At 40.5% G+C, this 15,473-nt stretch overlaps 1 protein-coding gene across 2 annotated transcripts in view; it reads left to right on the top strand.

Annotated features, from left to right (window-relative positions):
- The window catches only part of hbs1l (HBS1-like translational GTPase), a 46,324-nt gene that overhangs the window by 18,242 nt on the left and 12,609 nt on the right, over positions 1–15,473 (top strand). For both annotated transcript variants that reach the window (XM_083520908.1, XM_083520909.1), the window contains exons 5-10: positions 5,432–5,540; positions 7,565–7,788; positions 7,952–8,117; positions 8,990–9,107; positions 14,888–15,034; positions 15,204–15,278. In XM_083520908.1, the coding sequence (XP_083377034.1) occupies positions 5,432–5,540; positions 7,565–7,788; positions 7,952–8,117; positions 8,990–9,107; positions 14,888–15,034; positions 15,204–15,278 (839 nt within the window). The remainder of the gene's footprint in view (positions 1–5,431; positions 5,541–7,564; positions 7,789–7,951; positions 8,118–8,989; positions 9,108–14,887; positions 15,035–15,203; positions 15,279–15,473) is intronic.

The raw sequence follows: 15,473 nt of genomic DNA, 5'->3' as shown, positions 1-15,473 counted from the left end.
ACTTTATTAAAATAAACTTTATTAAATAATCAAATTGTTAGACCCCATTTGGGTGATACAGATGTGTATATGATTTATTTTTTTTTTCCCCACCATTTAATATTTATTAATATTTATTAATATATATTTCTAAAGATATGATCTACTTGACTGTTCTACTTATTTCAGCATATTTTAACAAATGTCTTCATTCCTTCCATTTTTCAATCATTTAAAATGTGGAATTGTCAGGATTTTCTTCGTTTAAGAAAAATTGTTGAAGCTTGACATAAAACGCTAAAGAATCCATAGCGCTAGCTTAGCGATGGCAGGAAGTGGCACAACTCTAGTTTTAATATATATATATATATATATATATATATATATATATATATATAAATTGCCATTGTTGTGTATGTTTTCAATTGAAAGTGCGAGACGGACACTAAAAAAACTTGCGTTCCACACGTAATTCAAGGATTGCATTCCGTACACGTGCACCGAAACTGAAAGAGGCTGACTCACATAAATAAATGGAGTCACTAAGCTCGCTGGAGTTTTGCAGTCCCTCGCAAGTGTTTGACCGTGCATGCGTTGTGACCCGTGTGCTAGACAAATTGTTTTTTTTTATTTTATAATTAACACGATCGACCCATACTACAGCACCATTGCGATTCACTGTCGATCGTGATCGAGGTACATGCGCATGCTATAAATCAATGACCGACTTGAAACTGAAAACATTCTACACCAACAACAGGCAATAATGGCTTTAGTGCTCAGCGTTTGATAGTACGGCCGTAGCTATCGATTATTTTAGTAATCTAGGGTTATACCGATAATTCAAACGATTAATCGAGCAATCGGATAAGAAGTTTTTTTTTTCCTGATTAAAGAGCGATACCAAATTTATAAGAGAAAATAAGCAAATAAATATAAACAAGAATATCTGTTAAAGCCATTTAGTGCATTTAATTGCCATATTCATAGATATCACAATGCAAATGTATAAATAAAAAAAATCATGAACACGAATGTAAAAATCTTTAGTTTGCTCTTTTATATAAAAAAACGAAAAAAAAACCAAAAACTGAATCCTCGGTACAGTGTTTTCTCACTTTTGTCACTTTCTTGGCCTGAATCCTATGGAAGCCTATTTTAACTATTTCTACGTATTCGTAATTTTTTTTAATTGCAACTTTATTTCCCGTAAACATCCGACATTCCTGGTGCATCCCCGTTAACCATGTTGTGGGCCTGAAGCTGTCGGTGTATAAACGAGGCTCCTCCTACTGCTTCATGTGTCTTGTTCCGTCTCCTCCAGAGCTGATTGTTAGACAGAGTGCCGTCACCATAACACAACACAACACAACAGTTACACCTTTATAAAAATCTTTTTATTTACAAATCGCTGTGCAATTCGTGTTTATTTTTTATTTATTTTTTTTCTCTTTCTTTCAAGGATTGTATTAAAATGTGTTAATTATGAACCTTACTGACGGATCTGCTGATATGGAAACACCTTGTGACCAATCAGAATTTAGCTTTTAAAGTGTCTAAAGTCGAAAATAAAAAATTCGAAATGTTAGGCCTTTAGAAGTCTTTATATTTGCTGTTCTAGGTCTTGGATTATTTTAAACAGGTCGAACTCTAAGGAAAGCATTTTATAATTTATTTCTTTATTTTTTTTGTAGTTTTCTTTCGTGAGTCCAAACATAATTCTCTGGATTACGACTACAAATGAGACCAGCGTGCAACAGCCAAACAGTTTTCTGTTATTGGTGCGATTCTCTCTTGAATCCTAAATTTTTTTCAGCTATGTGGAAGTGCGAATGTAGCGATACTTTATTTGGAATCTTTGAACGAATGAATTTAGCGCTCGGTTAAGGCCGGTCGCTAACAACACGTGTGTGTGTGTGTGTGTGTGTGTGTGTGTGTGTGTGCGCGCGCGCGCGTGTGTTTTTGATGCCGTGATCCAGGATCTTAATTTTCGCCTCGTGAAGGTCTAAAAAAAAATGCGAAACCTGCCGAAACCCTGTTTTGCAAGCTCTTTGTAGGGAAATGTTTTGTTTACAGAAAATCCTGTAGATACCTTGTGCCTGAGTCAGATCCTCATTACAACATTCACGAGTACGACAAAAGTTCTCAAGAATCGCCGAGTTTCAGAACTGCGTCGCGTCTCGGTGCTGCTGCGGTCAGCTTTACGCTCTGCTCAGTTATCCCGTTTTGTGTGTGTGTGTGTGTGTGTGTGTGTGTGTGTGTGATTGTCTGAGTGAAAGCCTGTGGGTTCTGTGCCACCGGGCGAACGCTCGGTGTGTAACTGTCAGTGACGTGGGAACAGTTAACTCTTTCCTAGCCAGGCTGCAGAGAGAGAGATGACTGGCTGTGGCTCTGTGTACTGACTCGGCGAGTACTGGAATGACAAAGCAAACAGAAAGCCTGGTTACCTTCGAGGGGAAACACACACACACACATATATATACACACACACACACACGGTGTGTCTCTCATGCACACTTTCTGTCTTTTTCTGTTTTTGCACGTCACCTTTGCCTGCGTATGTTGAGCGAGTTGAGTCACGGATTTCAGTAAAACAGAACAGATCTGGTCCATTTTTTACACCACTGTTTAACACCAAGGCGTTTCTGGGGATTTCAAAGTCACGGAGCTGCGACCTAAATGACGGAAAGTGTCATTTGTTTCTTTAAATGTCGGCGTATCCTGATCCTTAGTCTCCGTCAAAATGTTTGAAGATCACCAGTCGATCACCTCAACAAATATCCAGGTGTCACCCTTTTCAGTACGGTTCCTCCCAAGGTCATCTGAGGGAGGTTCCCCCTACCCCCCCCCTGCCAGTGGTTTAGTCATCAGGGATAAACATGAGGGGAACTAATTATGACTCAGGAATTATGAGCTCATCGATTTGATCCTTCAAAACTGTTCCATACTCGAAGTCAAATATTTAACTTTTTTTACTCAACTACATTTTTTTTTGCAAAATCAGTCGTTCCTTTTTATTTATGCGAATGAAAAAAAAAAGGAAAAAAAAAGGTAACCAGTCCAACACGCAGCAATCGACCAATCAGGGTTGAGGTGTTTTGAACTTGGCGCTGTGTGTGTCTACTGATCAGTAGTAAGTAGTTGAAAAGAAGGTTTTGAGCTCACGATCATTTAAATAGATTTCAGTGTTTGACTCATTAATTATCATTCTATTAATAGATCGTTGAGTCTTTTCACTGAAAGCGAGTTGATTATGTGTATTATGAGTCTCATGATAAAAAAACTATAACAAAAATGGTAAAGTATCAAGTGAATGTTTAAAGAGACACTTTTTTTTTTTTTTTCTGGAGAAATATTTTACCGAACTACATGATTCGTGGACTTCATTCACCACCGGTGGTTTTCTGAGTCGAGGATGAAAACCGTGTAAATTGACGCGACACTCGACGTCCATGTTTGGAGCTCATTGCTCTTTTACCGTTCCAGAGATTTCTAAAAGGTGCACCGATTCTGTTCCGGTTTGCCCGAACACCTCCCTTTTCATTTGTCACTCATCTGCCATCATTATTTGTATTTTCTTTGGGATAGAATCCGGTTTATAATTAAATTGTAAATAAGCATTTTGAATGGTTTCGGTGGGTTTTCAGACCTCGCGGCGTTAAGGTGACTAAACATCTCTAAATTACACTCCGCCCCGAGTGAGACATAGCAAAAAATAAAACGGGTGACTCAAAAAAGTAGAGAGAACCGAGACGACAAAAAGAGCACCAAAAAAAATAATCATCTGCTAGTACTTTCCATCACCACCACCACCCACCCGTTTTTTCTTTTTCTTTTTTTTTTTTTTCTTTTTTTTTTTTAAACACTCACGATCAAAACAATATCGAAAAATATATCGTTATGCATCGTTAGAGTTTGCATTCAGGTTGTAGACACACTGTGTCACTTGAACAAGATTAACTAAGAATCGGATCGTTTTTCAGGTCAGCCGTTGAAAAAAAGGAGAAGTAAAAAAAGGGGGGGGGGGTCTAATTGACTTTCCGTTAATTAGACGAAAAGTCGAATTGTGAGTCGTGATCCGTCCTGACTTTCCCAGCCTTCTTGTTTTTTTTGTTTTTTTTTTCTCCTCAAATTTTTACCTCAAAGTTTAGAGGCACACGATTGTATAGGACGTCTTTGGATGCTGTAGCATGACATTTTCTCTTCACATGAACTGCGAGACCCAAACCTGCTCCAGCATGACAATGCACAACCCTATTAAAGACCTGTGGGATGAATTGGAAACCTGACTGAACTGAAACCCACGTGCCCCACGGTCAGAAACTGATTTTACTTGACTTTGCACAGTCAGGCATCCACACACTTTTGGCTATTAAATATGGTGTATTAAATATCGGACAGTTATCCAACAGGCTGTGGACGATTTTATATACACACACATTACAAATACTATATTGGTAAAAGTTTGCGGACACCTAAAGAAGTAGATGTCGACCCCGAACCATCTAGAGACGTACCAGTGCCAATTGGATCCCACTTCATATGGAGTTTTGACTTTGGACCTCCTTGAGTGTTTGAAGGCTCTGGCATGGAGAAGCTGGTGTTGGATCTGTGATGATCTCAAATGTTGATCTATTTTATGAGTTGCTCAGTAGCTCCTAGTTTTATAACCATAATGACTGTAAAAGACTGTAGAAAAATCATTACTCATAATCTTACACTCTCATGTTAGTTCTCACTCTCCAGTGTTCTGTATTGTTTAAAGATTATAATCACACTCTTGATGTCACACAAATGAGGATCAGGTTCCCCTTTTGAGTCTGGTTCCTCTCAAGGTTTCTTCCTTATAACATCTAAGGGAGTTTTTCCTTCTCACAGTCATCATGGCTGCTCATCAGGGATAAATACACATCGTTCACCTTCACCGTTAAATTCTGTAAAGCTGCTTTGAGACAATGTCTGTTGTGAAAAGCGCAATAGAAATAAACTTGACTTGACACCTGGTCATAATGTGCCTTTTAAGCATCGCATTCAACGTTTAGTCCCAATTCGCTCTTATTATTCCCTCCAGTCTTCTGTGAAGATGTTCCACTAGATTTTAAAGTGTGCCGGTGGACATTCGTGTTCATCAGCCACATCACCAAGTACCGCTGTAGGAAAGGTGAGGAGGCCTGATGGGGTGCCATTATAATTAATCTCGAAGGTGTTCAGTAGGGTTTGCGATCAGGACGCTATAGCAGGAGATCTTCCTCTCCAAACCATATCTTCATGGAGCTCAATTTGCGCACTGCCATGCTTGAACAGGTTCGGGTATAATCGTATTATACCGCATCAAAAAGACATCCTCCACAATCGCTTTGTGGGAACCGCATACGGTTCAGGTGTCCCAATACTTTTGTCCATATATCGTATCTATGTTGTCTTAACCGCATGTCGTTCCTCTGCGCCCTAGCGAAACCCCGCGAGCTTCCCGAGACGCGCCTCGAATCCGAAGTGGTTCCCAAAGTAGCTCGGATGACCGTCTCCGGAAAGAAGCAGACCATGGGCTTCGATGTACCGAGGTAAGAACGACGTGAGCCGGACGTCTTTCTTCACTGTTAGAGAAAACAAAACGATCTTGATTTGAGTCACTAATTCTTGTTTTTGGTAACCTAGCTTTGTGGTTTTTTTTTCCTTTTTTTCTTTCTGACCCACTTTAATGTCACTGCACGTGCTGCATAGTTTTACGCTTCACGTACGATTTCAGTCGTGTGAAAAGTCCAGGTCGGCAAAGATATAAATGATTCATGCATCAATAACATTTAATGTTCTCGTTTATATTTAGGTGACCTTTCAGCCGAGGAAGGGACAGTGTGTGTGTGTGTTGTGTATTGTGTGTGTGTGTGTCTTCTTGCAGCATAAAAAAAACCACAGGAGTGCCTGTTGCCTATAGATTATTCAGATGAACATGCAAACACAGAAATCCGCAGACTATCACCTCCCCCACCTTAAACCACAGATCACACCCATGACTCGGGGGGAAGCGGGGTGGAGGGGGGTGTGTGTGTGTGTGTGTGTGGTGGTGGGGGGGATTTTGGGTTGTACAGTATTGTGCAGGTGGATCAATCTTTCTGTTCAGGCAGCTTAAAAAGCCGAATACAGTATAAAACTCAAGGTTTAAAGGTTACATGAAACAAATCAGCTACATAAACACTTTTCTGCAGTTTTATCTTTCTGAAAACTTAATGGGGAAGTAGGAGGAAATTTCATATTGTTCCAAATTGTAGTTTCACATCCGAGCTATGGCTTTAAACCAGATAGATTTGAAAACAACAAAAAATTTTTTAAACGAAACATATACCGTATTTTCCCGACTATAAGCCGCTACATTTTTACCACGCTTTGAACCCCGCGGCTTAAACAACGAAGCGGCTAATGTATGGATTTTTCCTGGGTGTTTCCCGGTTTCACAAACCTCAAGCCAAAAAACTGAACCCCATACCATTAGACCAATGAAACTGCAGAACGGGTTCAGGTGAACCAATGAAACTCTTTATATTAAATCAGATGCGCTCCCACTGAATCGGGCCGCACCACATCATAAATATGGATGATGTTCCTCTGACGTTTGACCTGCCGCTCACTCGGACTGTCTACAGGAAATGAGAATCATTCGTCACGCTGAAAACAACCGGGCATGAAAACACACACTTCACCTGTGTTCTGAGCTGCACGGCATCGGGAGAAAAGCTTCACCGATGGTGATTTTTAAACGCACGACGATGCCAAAAGATAAACTCTCTAGAGAAATAGTTGTGAAAGAAAGGAGGAAGACAGTGAACAATGACTTTCTTGGTAGGCTACTGTTTAGATACAAGCCGTGTAACAGACACTGTCTTTCATTAAAGCCTGTGTAAAGTTCATTAGTTTTAATGTAGACGTGCGGCTTATAGACAGGTGTGGCTTATTTATGTTCAAAATTAAAATCGTCAAATTCAGTGGGTGCGGCTTATATTTGTGCTTAATAGTCCGGAAATTACGGTAATTGCTGATTCCGCCCAGCGTTACCATAGTTACCGTTTTGTTGGAAGGAGTCCCCAATTCCAGAGCGTTCTAAATCTTGTGAACTGAACCATTCTTCAAAATACTTAAATGTCGGATCATTAAATTGATGCGAGGCCTTTCTTTATTAACTCTCAGATTCTCAGTTCCTGCTTTGTAATGTGATTCCATTCACTTTAATTCACTTTCAAATAGTTTGTGGACCCTTAAGCATAAGATCCGGAGGTGATTTCTGAACATCCCATGTTCTCCCTGTTATAATAACCTCTAGTCTTCTGGGAAGATGTTCCACTTATCACCAAGCGGGCCCTTGAGCAAGGCCCTAAACCCTTAACCGCTCTGTTGTAAGTCGCTCTGGATAATGGCGTCTGGCAAATAGCGTACGTATCGTCAAAAGTATCGGGACGCCTGACTTTTCAACTCAACTTTTTGAACATCCAATTCCACATTTAGGGCCCATTTACTGTTTTTATAGCATTCGCTCTTCTGGGAAGATGTTCCATTAGATTTGTGGTATTAACGGTAATCATACATTTGCGTGCAGCTCGGAGGAGAACGGAGTCGGCCCGTCCGTACGCCGAGGACCGAGCCCGGACACGACGGCGGTAGCGGCTCCAGAGACGCCGTCTAAAGCGGCGTCTGCGGCAGAGGAATCGGCTGCCCCGACCCCACCACGATCCACCAGCAAAAACAAACAGCGACTCAACATCCGCACCGAGCTGGAGCAGAGGCAGGGAGGAAAACCGCTCCTCAACCTCGTCGTCATCGGTACGTCATTTAACACGCTGCTTTCCGAGCATCTCCTCCGTCTGAGGGCTGAGGAGAAAAAGAACGCCGAGTATCAAACACCATAAATTTCCATGCTATTGCTCTTTTTGGTTTTCTGGAAAAACATATATAAAATGTATCTCACCTGTGTGTGTGTGCGCAGGTCATGTGGACGCAGGTAAGAGCACGCTCATGGGTCATCTCTTGTACCTGTTGGGGAACGTGAACAAACGCACGATGCACAAGTACGAGCAGGAGGCGAAGAAAGCCGGCAAGGCCTCGTTCGCTTACGCCTGGGTGCTGGACGAGACCGGAGAGGAGCGAGACAGGTCCATCCTCTTTTTTTTTTTCGCTTTATATCAGTCTTTCTCCATTTCCTCCCTCTCCCCCCCCCCTCTCTGTCTCTCTTTCCCCCCCCCCTTATCTTTCTGGTATTTCTGATGATTTTTGTCTGTCGTCTCGCTCCGTCTTTCTCTCATCTCCATCATTTGTCTATTTTCTCTCCCTCATCTTTTGCTCTTACTCTTTCTTGTTCTCTCTGACCCCCTCTGATTATTGTCTGCTGTCTCGTTTTCTCAGTCTCCCTCCATCTTTATCTCGTCTGTCACATTTCTCTCTCTTGTCTGTTTTTTGTCTCACTCTCCTTCATTTTTCTGTTATCTCTGATGACCTCTGATTTTTTTTTTGTCTGTTGTCTTGCTCTCTTCGTCTCACTCTCTCTCTTGTTGCTTTTCGTCTGTTATCTTTGATGATGGCCCCCAGAGTTTTGTCTGTAATTTTGCTTTCTCACTCCTTCTTTCTCTCGTCTCTAAAATCTCATTTCTCTTTCTATGTAATTTTGCTCTCTCTCTCTCTCTCTCTCGCTCTCTCTCGCTCTGATTTCTGATGACCTGCGATTTCTGTCCCCCCGTCTCCCCTCTTCTTTCTTTTGTATTTGATCTCTCATTTCTTTCTCTCTCGCTCCTTCTTGATCTTTGATGACCTGCGATTAGTTTTTTTTTGTCTGTTTTGTCCTCTCCGTCTCACTACTTTTTCTCGTCTCTATCTCATTTCTTTCTCATGTCCGTTTTCTGTCTCGATCTCATATCTCACCGTCTGATCACTTTCTCTCTCTCTCTCTCTCTCTCTCTCTCTCTCTCTCTCTCTCTCTCTCTCTCTCTCTCTCTCTCTCTCTCCCCCTCTTTCTGTTTCTCACACACAGAGGGGTGACCATGGATGTGGGCATGACCAAGTTTGAGACCAACTCTAAAGTAGTGACCCTGATGGATGCACCTGGACACAAAGACTTTATCCCTAATATGATCACAGGAGCAGCACAGGTATTAACAAAGAAGATTCTAGCTCTCGTGTGTGTGTGTGTGTGTGTGTGTGTGTGTGTGTGTGTGTGTGTGTGTGTGTGTGTGTGTGTGTGTGTGTGTGTGTGTGTGTGTGTGAGACAGACAGAGAGAGTTTTAGTGACTTTGCAAAATTTCGTTTCTGAAAGTCTGAATGAAATCTTTGCTTTGTAGATCAGGGTGGCACCACAAACTCTCCGTATGAGTGTGTTCCTTCTGTTTGGTGCTTGTGTGAATGAATGAAATTACTCACAGTCTACTGGCCGGATTTACTCATTTCCTTGCGTGTGGCTGCTGAGTAAGGTTTTTGGTAGAGAGAAAGCAGTTCTGGGCGTGTGTGTATATATATGTGTGTGTGTGCACACACACATGTATATATATATATGTGTGTGTGTGTGCACGCACGAGCGAGAAAAGGGGCTTCATTATGGGAGAAAGTGTGTGTGTGTGTGTGTGTGTGTGTGTTGGAGTTTCAATCTCATAAGTAATAAGCAGAGCTGTTTTTATGTTCATATTTAACGATCTTTTGGGTTTTTTTAAGCACGGGGAAGTTTTTTTTCTTCTTCTTTTAAATGCAAAACATTTGTACCGAGATCGTGAAGAGGTTAAAAATGTGCGTGAACTGGAGCGAATGCAACACTTTCTGCATTAAAATGCAAATATACTCGTGCATCTCATATGAAATGGACAAATAAATAATAAAAAAAAAAATGATATTGCAAGAATGCAGTGGAAAAAAAATTACATAGGATAAAAAAAAAATGCACATGTTGCAAAAATGTCATGTGGCAAAACCATGAATTAATGGATGATAAAAATAAATGATCCATTAATTAGGAAAATAAAAATAAAAAAGTGTTAACCTGCTAGCCTTCGCCACAGCTTATGGGACTCACAGCTGAAAAATGTCCTACTTAACTTTAAATGTTAACAGTTCCTGATAGAAATGTGCTGCGTACACTATTTAAATATCTTTAACAAGACACTTTGAGCTTTACTGTCCATTATTCAAACTTGATATTGTTTAAAAAGATAAGATATATACGATGAAGTACCGTGAAAATGTTTTCCTGAATTGAATTTTTTTTTCTTCATATATAAATACATGAAATCAGTAAAGTAGCAATCCAGAAAAGTAATGGCCTAAAAGCCACATGTCTCATGAGTTTATATTATAAATTAATGAAGATATCATGAAAAATGAGATTCCTACAAACATTTATCTGAGACGATGTCTGGTTCGCCCCTCCCTGCCCCACCCAGCCCAAACTTTAGTACTCACAGCTGAAATGCACTCCCTCATTTTACATGTTAACAGTTCCTGAGGGAAATGTGCTACATACACTATTTAAATATCTTTAAAAAGAAGACACTTTGAGCTTTACCAACAAACAACAACAATCAAAGATGATATTGGTTAAAAAAGGTATCAAGGTATAGCGTGGATATACATTTCCTGCATTGCAAATTTTTTTTTTTTATATATAAATACATGAAATCAGTCTTAAAGCAATCCAGAAAAGTACTGGGCTGAAAGCCACATGTCTCATGAGTTTATATTTTAAATTTTATGAAGAAGAAATTTGATTCCTACATATCTGAGACTATGTCTGATCCTTTTCTCCCTCCCCCTGTTTGAGAGCCATCTGCTAAACTCAGGTGTCCATTTATACTCTATTCATACAGTCTGCATAGAAATGAATGACTGACCATTTAAAGGCTTTTGTGATACATGTTTGGATATTAATATCGATTTGGCATTTATATTGATGACCAGGTAGACAGACAAGCTCTTGTTTTATAGTCATGACCATTCATATTGATGTCCGGCCATTCCAATCCCAACAATTCACACACACACACACACACACACACACGCACACGCACGTACGTAACATTGTAATTTGCCTGTACAGAAAATATGTGGGCACATCTGCACTTTTAAAAAAAAAAATATTTATTTATTATAATTAATTACTTTTTATTGCTTAGGGTTTTGTAACATTTCATGCATTTTTTAAAATCCAGAATTTAAATACATACAATTAACATATTACTAGGCATCTGCTTGCTGGAACTTATACAAATATATGTAAAAAAAATTATATATTTTTTATTATAATAATGCATCATTTTCTGATGAGTTTCAAACATAAAAGTTTGTGGACACCTGAGCATAGATTTACAAGGAAATTTTATATATATATATATATATATATATATATATATATATATATATATATATATATATATATATATATATATATATACAGTGAGGAAAATAAGTATTTGAACACACTGCTATTTTGCAAGTTCTCCCACTTAGAAATCATGGAGGGGTCTGAAATTGTCATTGTAGGTGCATGTCCACTGTGAGAGACATAATCTAAAAAAAAAAATCCAGAAATCACAATGTATGATTTTTAAACTATTTATTTGTATGATACAGCTGCAAATAAGTATTTGAACACCTGTCTATCAGCTAGAATTCTGACCCTCAAAGACCTGTTAGTCTGCCTTTAAAATGTCCACCTCCACTACATTTAGTATCCTAAATTAGATGCACCTGTTTGAGATCATAAGCTGCATAAAGACACCTGTCCACCCCATACAATCAGTAAGAATCCAACTACTAACATGGCCAAGACCAAAGAGCTGTCCAAAGACACTAGAGACAAAATTGTACACCTCCACAAGGCTGGAAAGGGCTACGGGGAAATTGCCAAGCAGCTTGGTGAAAAAAGGTCCACTGTTGGAGCAATCATTAGAAAATGGAAGAAGCTAAACATGACTGTCAATCTCCCTCGGACTGGGGCTCCATGCAAGATCTCACATCGTGGGGTCTCAATGATCCTAAGGAAGGTGAGAAATCAGCCCAGAACTACACGGGAGGAGCTGGTCAATGACCTGAAAAGAGCTGGGACCACCGTTTCCAAGGTTACTGTTGGTAATACACTAAGACGTCATGGTTTGAAATCATGCATGGCACGGAAGGTTCCCCTGCTTAAACCAGCACATGTCCAGGCACTTCTTAAGTTTGCCAATGACCATTTGGATGATCCAGAGGAGTCATGGGAGAAAGTCATGTGGTCAGATGAGACCAAAATAGAACTTTTGGGTCATAATTCCACTAAACGTGTTTGGAAGAAGAAGAATGATTAGTACTATCCCAAGAACACCATCCCCACTCTGAAGCATGGGGGTGGTAGCATCATGCTTTGGGGGCGTTTTTCTGCACATGGGACAGGGCGACTGCACTGTATTAAGGAGAGGATGACCGGGGCCATGTATTGTGAGATTTTGGGGAACAACCTCATTCCTTCAGTTAGAGCATTGAAGATGGGTCAAGGCTGGGTCTTCCAACATGACAATGACCCGAAGCACACAGCCAGGATAACCAGGGAGTGGCTCTGTAAGAAGCATATCAAGGTTCTGGCGTGGCCTAGCCAGTCTCCAGACCTAAACCCAATAGAGAATCTTTGAAGGGAGCTCAAACTCCGTGTTTCTCAGCGACAGGCCAGAAACCTGACTGATCTAGAGAAGATCTGTGTGGAGGAGTGGGCCGAAATCCCTCCTGCAGTGTGTGCAAACCTGGTGAAAAACTACAGGAAACGTTTGACCTCTGTAATTGCAAACAAAGGCTCCTGTACCAAATATTAACATTGACTTTCTCAGGTGTTCAAATACTTATTTGCAGCTGTATCATACAAATAAATAGTTAAAAAAATCATACATTGTGATTTCTGGATTTTTTTTTTAGATTATGTCTCTCACAGTGGACATGCACCTACGATGACAATTTCGGACCCCTCCATGATTTCTAAGTGGGAGAACTTGCAAAATAGCAGCGTGTTCAAATACTTATTTTCCTCACTGTATATATCAATTGTTAGACCGTCTCATATTTCGTGTCTGGTGCATACATTTCAGCATCATCATGGATCACTAAGTGGCCATGTTAGGTTTCCTAAGAATTCCGTTTGAAAAGAACAAAAAATACCTACAAATATATGTGCATGTCAGAACCCATGTTAGTAAACACACACACACACGGCCACATACAATTAAACCACACCCCCAAGTTAAACACGTCTCTACGCTGGTTTATTTACTCAGAAATCGAGCTGCACAAATAACTGTACTTATAGCAGCGGACGCAGACGACCGGGTCGGTGTGCACCATGGCCTTGTTTTGTTCTTTTACTCTCTCTATGTGTGTCAGTCAGACCCGTGAGTAAGCAGTGAGACATAGCGAGAGATAGAAAACACACTTCAAAAACAAATCGCACATACATTAACCTGAATACGAGTTCACGCTCCAGGAGGGTGGAGTACACGTCGGACCTCGTTCTAAAAACAGATACTGGAAGTGCGTCACGCTGAGGGTGCGCGTGTACAGCGGAAAAAAAATTATATATATATATATATATATATATATATATATATACACTATATTGGCAAAAGTTTCAGGCACCTGGTCATCAGTACGGGATGTGCTTTTGGAGCATTCCATTCCACATTTAGTCTCAATTTGCTGTTATATTTCCCTCCACTCTTCTGGGAAGATGTTCCACTAGGGTGCTTGTGGACATTTGTGTTCATCAGACACAAGGGTGTCGGTAAACTCAGGTGCTGATGTAGGTGAGGAGGCCTGCCGTTTACATTCATCCCAAAAGTGGTCTGTAGGGTTGAGATCAGAGCTCTATAGCAGATCTTCCTCTTCAAAGCATGTAAAGCAGATCTTCATGGAGATCACTTTGTGCACAGGGGTATCGCCATGCTGGAACAGGTTTTGGGTTCAAGTGCAAAATGTTATTCGAGCGCATCCAAAGACGTCCTGTACAACTGAGTGCCTCCAGATTTGTGGTAACAGTTTGGAGAAGAACCACATAAAGCAGGAAAGAGCAGGTGACCCAATACTTTTCTCCATATAGTGTGTAAAAGTGAAAATGTGGAATGGGATGTTCAAAAAGCATATGCTCAGGTGTTTACAAATTTTTGTCCATATTGTCTGTAGATTTTTCTCTTCATCTACACTATATTTCCAAAAGTGTGTGTATATATGTATATATGTATATATGTGTGTATATCTCAAACCTTTTGAGAGTGCTGTTTGTTCATAATGGCTGTGGTGAGATGTTTGAACCTACTCAAATAGTCAGACTGAAACCTCCACATGCCACATGGGCATAATTGTTGGGCACAACCCAGATTGCAAGGCGTGCTTAAAAAAACTGTTGCAGAGGTGCTCGTGATTTAAAAATCGCGGTGTCAGCAATTTTTTTCCAGAATATGTGAATCTGAAACCCGGGCAAGTGTTGGGTTTTTAAAAAGCGCTACTCCTAAGAAACCCTTTTTTTTTTTTTTTTTTTAAATCATTTTGAAGTGTCATCTCAATCAGTCCCTTTGACAAGTTACTGAGGTAATTTTGGCCTCTACAGATTATCACATCAACCCTGCGGTTGTGTTAACTTGTCCACGTCAGCCGTCACTCCAGAAGTGACTTTCAGCCTGCAGTAATTCATGCTGTGGGTGAAGGAAAAAAAAAACCTAATTGATTTGCATGTTGTTGTTTTGTTTTTTTTAACTAAATGAGCGCTGTTTTACTCAGGTGGCGTTTGACTCACGGCGTGTTGTGTTGCTGAGGGATGCCAGATTGGGGAAAATTGCGCCTCATGTTTCTTTTTTTCTTTTTTTGAAGGGAGCTTTGTTCGTAGTTGTGGGAGAGAGATTTGAAGTGTGTGTGTGTGTGTGTGTGTGTTTAGGCAGATGTAGCCGTGTTGGTAGTGGATGCCAGTCGAGGCGAGTTCGAAGCAGGGTTCGAGGCCGGCGGTCAGACACGGGAACACGCTCTCCTCGTTCGATCTCTGGGTGTCACACAACTCGCTATCGCTGTCAACAAGATGGACCAGGTGAGTAACCATGGCGACCACATCATCCACACTTACCACAGTGGTGTCAATCAAAATTTCCCCCAACCCTTGGGAACTCCATCTGTGACTTTCTCCCATCATTTGGTTTCTCTCTCTGTGTGTGTGTGTGTGTGTGTGTGTGTGTGTGTGTGTGTGTGTTTCAACTCAGGTGAACTGGCAGCAGGCGAGGTTCCAAGAAATAACATCCAAACTTGGCCAGTTTCTGAAGCAGGCTGGTTTCAAGGTACGAGAATGTAAATGTGATTATCTCGTCACATTGGATGCTAAGTATTTTTTGTGTGCATCACTCCAATGCAGATTGTTATCATACGAATGACTCATTTAATACTCTGGAGTTCAGAGAAACTAGCGTTTTTATATGACTACAGCGCCACGCTACCAGGAAACCAAGACAAGCCTGTCGATTATCATCTGCTGA

This window comes from Silurus aristotelis, assembly GCF_946808225.1.
Source record: "Silurus aristotelis genome assembly, chromosome: 19".
NCBI classification, from domain to species: domain Eukaryota; kingdom Metazoa; phylum Chordata; class Actinopteri; order Siluriformes; family Siluridae; genus Silurus; species Silurus aristotelis.
This window is presented reverse-complemented; position numbering and strand designations above follow the sequence as displayed.